The following is an 11,394-nucleotide window of genomic DNA, read 5'->3' on the forward strand; positions in this document are numbered from 1 at the left end:
TCTATATCCTCATTGTCCAGTATTAGATATGGGTCTATATCCTCATTGTCCAGTATTAGATATGGGTCTATATCCTCATTGTCCAGTACAGTATTAGATATGGGTCTATATCCTCATTGTCCAGTATTAGATATGGGTCTATATCCTCATTGTCCAGTATTAGATATGGGTCTATATCCTCATTGTCCAGTCCAGTATTAGATATGGGTCTATATCCTCATTGTCCAGTATTAGATATGGGTCTATATCCTCATTGTCCAGTCCAGTATTAGATATGGGTCTATATCCTCATTGTCCAGTATTAGATATGGGTCTATATCCTCATTGTCCAGTATTAGATATGGGTCTATATCCTCATTGTCCAGTACAGTATTAGATATGGGTCTATATCCTCATTGTCCAGTATTAGATATGGGTCTATATCCTCATTGTCCAGTATTAGATATGGGTCTATATCCTCATTGTCCAGTATTAGATATGGGTCTATATCCTCATTGTCCAGTCCAGTATTAGATATGGGTCTATATCCTCATTGTCCAGTACAGTATTAGATATGGGTCTATATCCTCATTGTCCAGTGTTAGATATGGGTCTATATCCTCATTGTCCAGTATTAGATATGGGTCTATATCCTCATTGTCCAGTATTAGATATGGGTCTATATCCTCATTGTCCAGTATTAGATATGGGTCTATATCCTCATTGTCCAGTATTAGATATGGGTCTATATCCTCATTGTCCAGTATTAGATATGGGTCTATATCCTCATTGTCCAGTCCAGTATTAGATATGGGTCTATATCCTCATTGTCCAGTCCAGTATTAGATATGGGTCTATATCCTCATTGTCCAGTATTAGATATGGGTCTATATCCTCATTGTCCAGTATTAGATATGGGTCTATATCCTCATTGTCCAGTCCAGTATTAGATATGGGTCTATATCCTCATTGTCCAGTATTAGATATGGGTCTATATCCTCATTGTCCAGTATTAGATATGGGTCTATATCCTCATTGTCCAGTACAGTATTAGATATGGGTCTATATCCTCATTGTCCAGTATTAGATATGGGTCTATATCCTCATTGTCCAGTATTAGATATGGGTCTATATCCTCATTGTCCAGTATTAGATATGGGTCTATATCCTCATTGTCCAGTACAGTATTAGATATGGGTCTATATCCTCATTGTCCAGTGTTAGATATGGGTCTATATCCTCATTGTCCAGTATTAGATATGGGTCTATATCCTCATTGTCCAGTATTAGATATGGGTCTATATCCTCATTGTCCAGTATTAGATATGGGTCTATATCCTCATTGTCCAGTACAGTATTAGATATGGGTCTATATCCTCATTGTCCATTACAGTATTAGATATGGGTCTATATCCTCATTGTCCAGTATTAGATATGGGTCTATATCCTCATTGTCCAGTCCAGTATTAGATATGGGTCTATATCCTCATTGTCCAGTACAGTATTAGATATGGGTCTATATCCTCATTGTCCAGTGTTAGATATGGGTCTATATCCTCATTGTCCAGTATTAGATATGGGTCTATATCCTCATTGTCCAGTATTAGATATGGGTCTATATCCTCATTGTCCAGTATTAGATATGGGTCTATATCCTCATTGTCCAGTACAGTATTAGATATGGGTCTATATCCTCATTGTCCAGTATTAGATATGGGTCTATATCCTCATTGTCCAGTATTAGATATGGGTCTATATCCTCATTGTCCAGTCCAGTATTAGATATGGGTCTATATCCTCATTGTCCAGTACAGTATTAGATATGGGTCTATATCCTCATTGTCCAGTGTTAGATATGGGTCTATATCCTCATTGTCCAGTATTAGATATGGGTCTATATCCTCATTGTCCAGTATTAGATATGGGTCTATATCCTCATTGTCCAGTATTAGATATGGGTCTATATCCTCATTGTCCAGTATTAGATATGGGTCTATATCCTCATTGTCCAGTATTAGATATGGGTCTATATCCTCATTGTCCAGTATTAGATATGGGTCTATATCCTCATTGTCCAGTATTAGATATGGGTCTATATCCTCATTGTCCAGTCCAGTATTAGATATGGGTCTATATCCTCATTGTCCAGTACAGTATTAGATATGGGTCTATATCCTCATTGTCCAGTATTAGATATGGGTCTATATCCTCATTGTCCAGTATTAGATATGGGTCTATATCCTCATTGTCCAGTCCAGTATTAGATATGGGTCTATATCCTCATTGTCCAGTATTAGATATGGGTCTATATCCTCATTGTCCAGTCCAGTATTAGATATGGGTCTATATCCTCATTGTCCAGTCCAGTATTAGATATGGGTCTATATCCTCATTGTCCAGTATTAGATATGGGTCTATATCCTCATTGTCCAGTATTAGATATGGGTCTATATCCTCATTGTCCAGTCCAGTATTAGATATGGGTCTATATCCTCATTGTCCAGTATTAGATATGGGTCTATATCCTCATTGTCCAGTATTAGATATGGGTCTATATCCTCATTGTCCAGTCCAGTATTAGATATGGGTAAACCTAGTTTTGTCCCGTGGAATAAATATTGTGGATCTTAATGTTTTTCCTCATAATGCTGGACTATCGGACCACCATTTTATTTACGTTTGCAATCGCAACAAATAATCTACTGAGATCGCGCACCAGCGACTCCTGTGGCGGGCCGGGCACAGTGCATGCTAACCAAGGTCGCCAGGTGCACGGTGTTTCCTCGGACACATTGGTGCGGCTGGCTTCCGGGTTGGATGCGCGCTGTGTTAAGAAGCAGTGCGGCTTGGTTTGTGTATCGGAGGACGCATGACTTTCAACCTTCGTCTCTCCCGAGCCCGTATGGGAGTTGTAGCGATGAGACAAGATAGTAGCCACTAACAATTGGATACCACGAAATTGGGGAGAAAAAGGGGGTAAAAATTCGACAAAAAAAATAAATAATAACAATCTGCTCAGACCCCAACCAAGGATCATCAAAAGTCCCTTCCAGACTCCCTCCACCTACCCAAGGACATCAGAGGACAAAAATCAGTTAACCACCTAACTGAGGAACTAAATTTAACCTTGCGTAATACCCTAGATGCAGTCGCACCCCTAAAAACAAAAAACTTTTGTCAGAAGAAACAAGCTTCCTGGTATACAGAAAATACCCGAGCCCTAAAGCAAGCTTCCAGAAAATTGGAATGGAAATGGTGCTACACCAAACAGGAAGTCTTCTGATTAGCTTGGAAAGACAGTACCGTGCAGTATCGAAGAGCCCTCACTGCTGCTCGATCATCCTATTTTTCCAACTTAATTGAGGAGAAAAAGAACAATACAAAATATATTTTTGATACTGTCGCAAAGCGAACTAAAAAGCAGCATTCCCCAAGAGAGCATGGCTTTCACTTCAGCAGTGATAAATTCATGAACTTCTTTGACGAAAAGATAATGATCATTAGAAAACAAATTACGGACTCCTCTTTAAATTTGTGTATTCCTCCAAAGCTCAGTTGTCCTGAGTCTGCACAAACTGCCAGGACCTAGGATCAACGGAGACACTCAAGTTTTTTAATAGTATATCTCTTGACACATTGATGGAAATAGTCATGGCCTCTAAACCTTCAAGCTGCCTACTGGACTCTATTCCAACTAAACTACTGAAAGAGCTGCTTCCTGTGCTTGGCCCTCCTATGTTGAACATAATAAATGGCTCTCTATCCACCGGATGTGTACCAAACTCACTAAAAGTGGCAGTAATAAAGGCTCTCTTGAAAAAGCCAAACCATGACCCAGAAAATATTAAAAACTATCGGCCTATATCGAATCTCCCATTCCTCTCAAAGAAAATTGAAAAAGCTGTTGCAACTCACTGCCGTCTTGAAGATAAACAATGTATACGAAACGCTTCAGTCTGGTTTTAGACCCATCATAGCACTGAGACTGCACTCGAAAAGGTGGTAAATTACCTTTAATGGCGTTATACCAAGGCTCTGCATCTGTCCTCGTGCTCCTAGACCTTAGTGCTGCTTTTGATACCATCGATCACCACATTCTTTTGGAGAGATTGGAAACCCAAATTGGTCTACACAGACAAGTTCTGGCCTGGTTTAGATCTTATCAGACGGAAAGATATCAGTTTGTCTCTGTGAATGGTTTGTCCTCTGACAAATTAACTGTAAATGTCGGTGTTTCTCAAGGTTCCGTTTTAGGACCACTATTGTTTTCACTATATATTTTACCTCTTGGTGATGTCATTTTGAGACACAATGTTAACTTTCACTACTATGTGGACGATACACAGCTGTACATTTCGATGAAACATGGTGAAGCCCCAAAATTGCCCTCCCTGGAAGCCTGTGTTTCAGACATATGGAAGAGGATGACGGCAAATCTTTCACTTTTAAACTTGGACAAAACGGAGATGCTAGCTCTAGGTCCCAAGAAACAAAGAGCTCTTCTGTTGGATCTGACCATTAATTTTGATGGTTGTACAGTTGTCTCAAAAAAAAACTGTGAAGGACCTTGGCATTACTCTGGACCCTGATCTCTCTTTTGACGAACATATCAAGACTGTTTCAAGGACAGCTTTTTTCCATCTACGTAACATTGCAAAAATCTGAAACTTTCTGTCCAAAAATGATGCAGAAAAATGTATCCATGCTTTTGTCACTTCTAGATTAGACTACTGCAATGCTCTACTTTCCGGCTACCCGGATAAAACACTAAATAAACTTCAGTTAGTGCTAAACATGACTGCTAGAATCTTGACTAGAACCAAAAAATGTGATCATATTACTCCAGTGCTAGCCTCTCTACACTGGCTTCCTGTTCAGGCTAGGGCTGATTTCAAGGTTTTACTGCTAACCTACAAAGCATTACATGGGCTTGCTCCTACCTACTGTATGTCTCCGATTGGTCCTGCCGTACATACCTACATGTACGCTACGGTCACAAGACGCAGGCCTCCTTATTGTCCCTAGAATTTCTAAGTAAACAGCTGGAGGCATATAGCTACATTTTTATGGAACGGTCTGCCTATCCATGTGAGAGATGCAGACTTGGTCTCGACCTTTAAGTCTTTATTCAAGACTCATCTCTTCAGTAGGTCCTATGATTGAGTGTAGTCTGGCCCAGGGGTTTGAAGGTGAACAGAAAGGCACTGGAGTGACGAAAAACCCTTGCTGTCTCTGCCTGGCTGGTTCCCCTCTCTCCACTCTGACCCTGTTACAGGGCTGAGTCATTGGCTTACTGGTGTTCTTCCATGCCATCCCAGGAGGGGTGCGTCACTTGAGTGGGTTGAGTCACTGACGTGATCTTCCTGTCCGGGTTGGCGCCCCCCTCGGTTTCGTGACGTGGGGGAGATCTTTGTGGGATATACTCGGCCTTGTCTCAGGGTCGTAAGTTGGTGGTTTGAAGATATCCCTCTAGTGGTGTGGGGGCTGTGCTTTGGCAAAGTGGGTGGGGTTATATCCTGCCTGGTTGGCCCTGTCTGGTATTGTCAGACGGGGCCACAGTGTCTCCTGACCCCTCCTGTCTCATCCTCCAGTATTTATGCTGCAGTAGTTTATGTGTCGGGGGGCTAGGGTTAGTTTGTTATATCTGGAGTATTTCTCCTGTCTTATCTGGTGTCCTGTGTGAATTTAAGTATGCTCTCTCTTAACTCTCTCTCTTTTTCTCTTCTCTCGGAGGACCTGAGCCCTAGGACCATGCCATGAAAAGCCAACTGACATTTACTCCTGAGGTGCTGACCTGTTGCACCCTCTACAACCACTGTGATTATTATTATTTGACCCTGCTGGTCATCTATGAACCTTTGAACATCTTGACCATGTTCTGTTATAATCTCCACCCGGCACAGCCAGAAGAGGACTGGCCACCCCTCAGAGCCTGGTTCCTCTCTAGGTTTCTTCCTAGGTTCCTGCCTTTCTAGGGAGTTTTTCCTAGCCACTATGCTTCTACATCTGCATTTCTTGCTGTTTTGTCATTTTAGACTGGGTTTCTGTACAGCACTTTGTGACATCAGTTGATGTTAAAAGGGCTTTATAAATACATTTGATTGATTGATCTCCAGGCCATCAGACTGTTGAACAGCTTCAATCTCCAGGTCATCAGAATATTGAACAGATTCTATCTCCAGGCCATCAGACTGTTGAACAGCCATCAAGCTATCTTCTGTAGTAAGAGACAAAGATACTCACTTACACAAATCACACATCATACACACCTCATACACAAGCTGACTCCTGTACTCACATATATACACACACACACACACACACACACACACACACACACACACACACACACACACACACACACACACACACACACACACACACACACACACACACACAGAAACATTAAACACTGGACACTTCCTGTTTTTTTTATAGCTGTGTATTTATTTACTGTATTCTCACATAGCTCATTCTAATATATCTAATATCTATCTATCTGCATATTCTTACACTGTTTATACACACGGTGTATATACTGGATTCTTGACATAGCCCTCCGACGCTATTATATAATGGCGCCGGAGGGGATGGAAAGGGAAAGGGGGATACCTAGTCAGTTGTACAACTGAATGCCTTCAACTGAAATGTGTCTTCCGCATTTAACCCAACCCCTCTGAATTAGAGAGGTGCGGGGGGGCTGCCTTAATCGACATCCACGTCTTCGGCGCCCGGGGAACAGTGGGTTAACTGCCTGGGGTTGGTTAAAGCGACAATACAGGACTAAGATTGAATCCTACTACCCCGGCTCTAATTTTACAGACTACAAAGGGAAACCCATCCGCGAGCTGCCCAGTGACCCGAGCCTACCAGATAAGCTAAATGCCTTTTATGCTCGCTCTGAGGCAAGCAACACTGAAGCATGCATGAGAGCACCAGCTGTTGTTGACGACTGTGTGATCACGCCCTCCGTAGCCGATGTGATCACGCTCTCCGTAAGACCTTTAAACATGGGTCAGACGGATTACCAGGACGTGTACTCAGAGCATGCCCGGACCAACTGGCAAGTGTCTTCACTGACATTTTCAACCTCACCCTGACCAAGTTCTGTAATACACACGTTTCAAGAAGACCACCATAGTCCCTGTGCCCAAGAATGCGAAGGTAACATGCCTATATGACTACTGCCCAGTAGCACTCACGTCGGTAGCCATGAAGTGTTTTGAAAGGCTGGTCATGGCTCACATCAACACTATCATCCCTGAAACCCTAGACCCACTCCAATTCGCATCTACTACAGCTCAGCGTTCAACATCATATTGCCCACAAAGCTCATCACTAAGCTAAGGACCCTGGGACTAAACACCTCCCTCTGCAACTGGATCCTGGACTTCCTGACGGGCCACCCCCAGGTGTTAAGGGTAGGCAACAACACATCTGCCACGCTGATCCTCGAGGGCACCTCAGGGGTGCGTGCTTAGCCCCCTCCTATACTCCCTGTTCACCCACGACTGCGTGGCCAAACATGACTCCAACACCATCATTAAGTTTGCCAACAACACAACAGTGGTAGGCCTGATCACTGACAATAATGAAACAGCCTATAGGGAGGAGGTCAGAGACCTGGCAGTGTGGTGCCAGGACAACAACCTCTCCCTCAATGTGAGCAAGACAAAGGAGCTAATCGTGGACTATAGGAAAAGGCGGGCCGAACAGGCCCCCATTAACCTCGACGGGGCTGAAGTGGAGCGGGTCAAGAGTTTCAAGTTTCTTGGTGTTCACATCACCATCGAACTATCATGGTCCAAACACACCAACAGTTTGGCATGAGTCCCCAGACAGTTTGGCATGAGTCCCCAGATCCTCAAAATGTTATACAGCTGCACCATCGAGAGCATCCTGACCGGTTGCATCAGCGTCTGGTATGGCAACAGCTCGGCATCTGAACGAAAGGCGCTACAGAGGGTAGTGAGTATGGCCCATTACATCACCGGGATCAAGCTTCCTGACATCCAGGTCCTATATACTAGGCGGTGTCAGAGGAAGGCCCAAAAAATTGTCAAAGACTCCAGTCACCCAAGTCATAGACTATTCTCTCTGCTACCGCACGGTACCAGAGCTCCAGGTCTAGGACCAAAAGGCTCCTTAACCGCTTCTGCCCCCAAGCCATAAGACTGCTGAACAATTAATCAAATGGCCACCCGGTCTATTTATATTGACCCCCCCCCCCCCATAGATTACATTTGGACTAGTGAAACAGTGTTATTTGGGTTATTCATTGGATTCATTCTAACATTTTTGATTTCTTGTTTCTAGTTTTTCATTATTTATTTGTGTACTTGTTTGACAGGAGCTAGTAACATAAGCAATATACTGCACTGTTGGGAGCTAGTAACACAAGAAGTATACTGCACTGTTGGGAGCTAGTAACACAAGAAGTATACTGCACTGTTGGGAGCTAGTAACACAAGAAGTATACTGCACTGTTGGGAGCTAGTAACACAAGAAGTATACTGCACATCTGCTACAATTCTGCTATTACATCTGCTAAACTGTCTACACGACCAATAAACGTTGATTTAGATTTAGATTTAGTTGACATACTTTTGTCTGCACCAGCAAAGAGGTTTACCAGGGAACCATGCAGGCATGGTGAATGGCCCCATTCTTCAACACTGGGTCAGAATTAAATAATCAACTGTGTTTGGTTAAGATTTATTCACTGGATCGGTATTCAGTCTGCTACTAACTAAAAACATGAATCTACTCTTGATGAGGCAGATGGAAATACGCACATGAATATCTGACTTATCAAGGATAGCGTTCCTTGTTATGATTTTGTTGGTACAGGTATTTGTTGCAACATGTAGTGCGGATTTGAATAATATTTGAATCAAAATTGCTCAACCCTCTTCTAGGAAAAAGCACATTTTATCAGACATTGTAACACTGTCACAAGACACTCTCCTGGGGAAGTAACAATGTTGCCCTCGGGGACTCTTCATCAATATTATAGACAGCTGTGTTCATAGCAATAGCTATGAGCCATAGGACTGAATGTAATATAAAAACTTGGGGAAGGAGGATTAGTTAGGAAGGAGGTGGTAGGCAACACCTGACACACACACAATACACACACACACACACACACACATGAACACACACAAGCACACACACACACACACATACACATGAACACACACGCACGCACGCACACACCTTCCTTACCTTTGAGATGATTAACTCCTCTCCATGTTCCAGACCTCCTTTGAGCTGAAACCCCCAGGGTGCCCCACCCAGGAGCCGAGCCTCCAGAAGCAGCGCCTTTCCTCGGTGTATGACTGTGCTGTAGCTGGGGAGACTGCTATCCATAATCACTAGCACCGCCGAGGTAGCCTAGCCTGGTGGCTCGGTCCTATTCAGTCCAACAGACCCACTGCATAGGGGAAATGAAGCCGATAAGATGGAAGAACCGATTTTTATCTTCTCCTTTTCTTAAAGTCTTCCCGAAGAGCATAGCAAGAGGGTAAAGTCCACTCCTGAAGGATAAATCATTTCCTAGCATCACCGAATATTAAGTCAGCAAATGAAACATGGTTTGCCAATCTAACGGCAGTCTAGTTTAAACAAGTTCACTTTCGTTCCAACAGTCAGCAACAAGTGATGAGAATTAAACAGCCCACAAAATAACATTAAATGGATAGAACAAACGACAAAAAAATAGTCACGTTTACTGAACATGTAGATAGATTCACTTTTGATCGTTTGTCAGCCCCTCTTCCTCCTCCGACACTACTTTAGCATCACAATAGAATTTGCTACAATCCACTGGGCTGGGAGAAAGGGAGCGCTCTTCCCTCGCCAGCGAGCTGGTAGCATTGCGATCAGGTCAATTTGCCCTGTTAGAAAACAACGTTTTGCGCACCAGACTTCGACACTTGATTTGCCTACTCTCTAAAACTACCCCAAGTTGATTCTCAGCAACCTTTAAATATAGAAGTCTACTTGTTGCCTTGATGCGCATTACCTCTCCACTCCAGTTCCATGGATGCAAGTTTTGCCTCCCACTCCTCTCTCCTCTCACAGTCAATGGATGAAGTAGGGTAGTGCGCATGTGTGGAGAGGAACGCCCTTCAGCAGGCTACGCGGCCCGTTTCTTTAAAAAGTCAAGCTCTGTCGAGACTGTGGCGAAACCAAATGACATACGCGCTTTAGTTCATTTAACACCATGAAAGGTCTCTTTAATTTATCCTGACACACATACTGTGAAACGCAAACACGGCATCCCACGCCACGGCCATTCCGTCATTGTGTATTGATTACTTTACCGAAATTCCAAGTCAAGCACGTCAGGGCTTAAATAATAAAATAATAAGAAAATAATAAGAAACAACAGCTTCCGTAGGACTTAATCTGAATAAATGTGACACCTGACCCGATGTTACCCAAAACTATTTTCATGACCTCCCGATGAAGAAGGGAACTAGATAAGATGTTTCCTCAGGTCATTTCTGTCTTATTAAGGTCAGTCAGACATGTATGATACCTTCAGATGACGACAATGCTGGTTAGGCTATTACAGTTCACACACATTGCACCAGATTTCTGATTTAGACCGAGTAGGCCCTAGGCTATGTTGACACTAATCTGCATTCCTTCATTACCGTGTCGAAATGGAAGTCGTGAATCAGCTACAGTATATACCAATTGCCTCGCATCTAATAGTAAGATGTAGATAACCAATCAATTTGACAACAAATAAATATTTTACTATTAGACACTTATAATTATATTATTCTTGGGTAGATGACCAACACAGACAGGGCTTGATACACCTCTCAGTGACTCAGATAGCCTCTGTCAGCTTGTCAGTGTTACTGTGTTGACGCAATGAAACATCATGAAGATGCTAAAAATGGAAGGCTGTGGGATTATGCACCTTGGCCATAAATACTCATCTTCATCCACTGTTAATGACCACTGTTAGAGGGCCTCTACACTCCTGGCTCCTGCACACACAGGATGACGTCATGAGGTCCTTATGCAGTCAGGAATTGTTCCTCACTGTGAGGTGGTAGATCTGAAGTCGGAGCTTACTAACATACATACATACATACACTGGTTCTTAAGTGCCGACTTAGTTGTGACCCAAACTGCAAAAACAATGATGGGTTTTCTATTAACGCTTCTGTCACACATAGGCCTGTGTCTGAACAACAAGTAACGCTAGCTATTGGTGCCGCAATCAACTTTGGAGTTTCAAGTTTTATTGCATACGCTGTCCAAACAAATGCTTACTTGCAAGTTCCTTCTCGACAAATCAAATCAAATGTTATTTGTCACATGCGACGAATACAACTGGTGTAGACTTTACCGTGAAAATGCGTTGCTTTTACAAGCCTTTAACCAACAACG

General features: G+C 42.8%; 1 protein-coding gene across 2 annotated transcripts in view; it reads right to left on the minus strand.

The window, feature by feature from the left end:
* The window catches only part of LOC109875989 (protein Shroom3), a 123,027-nt gene extending 112,929 nt beyond the window's left edge, over nucleotides 1–10,098 (minus strand). The window contains exons 1-2 of one of the 2 annotated variants that reach the window (XM_031826074.1): nucleotides 10,007–10,098; nucleotides 9,208–9,415 (exon numbers count right to left, since the gene is read on the minus strand). In XM_031826074.1, coding sequence (XP_031681934.1) covers nucleotides 9,208–9,351 — 144 coding nt within the window. In that variant the 5' untranslated portion in view covers nucleotides 9,352–9,415; nucleotides 10,007–10,098. The other variant, XM_031826073.1, reaches the window with a different exon arrangement.
* Nucleotides 10,099–11,394: the final 1,296 nt, after the last annotated feature.

Source organism: Oncorhynchus kisutch, linkage group LG6, assembly GCF_002021735.2.
Source record: "Oncorhynchus kisutch isolate 150728-3 linkage group LG6, Okis_V2, whole genome shotgun sequence".
In the NCBI taxonomy this organism is placed as follows: domain Eukaryota; kingdom Metazoa; phylum Chordata; class Actinopteri; order Salmoniformes; family Salmonidae; genus Oncorhynchus; species Oncorhynchus kisutch.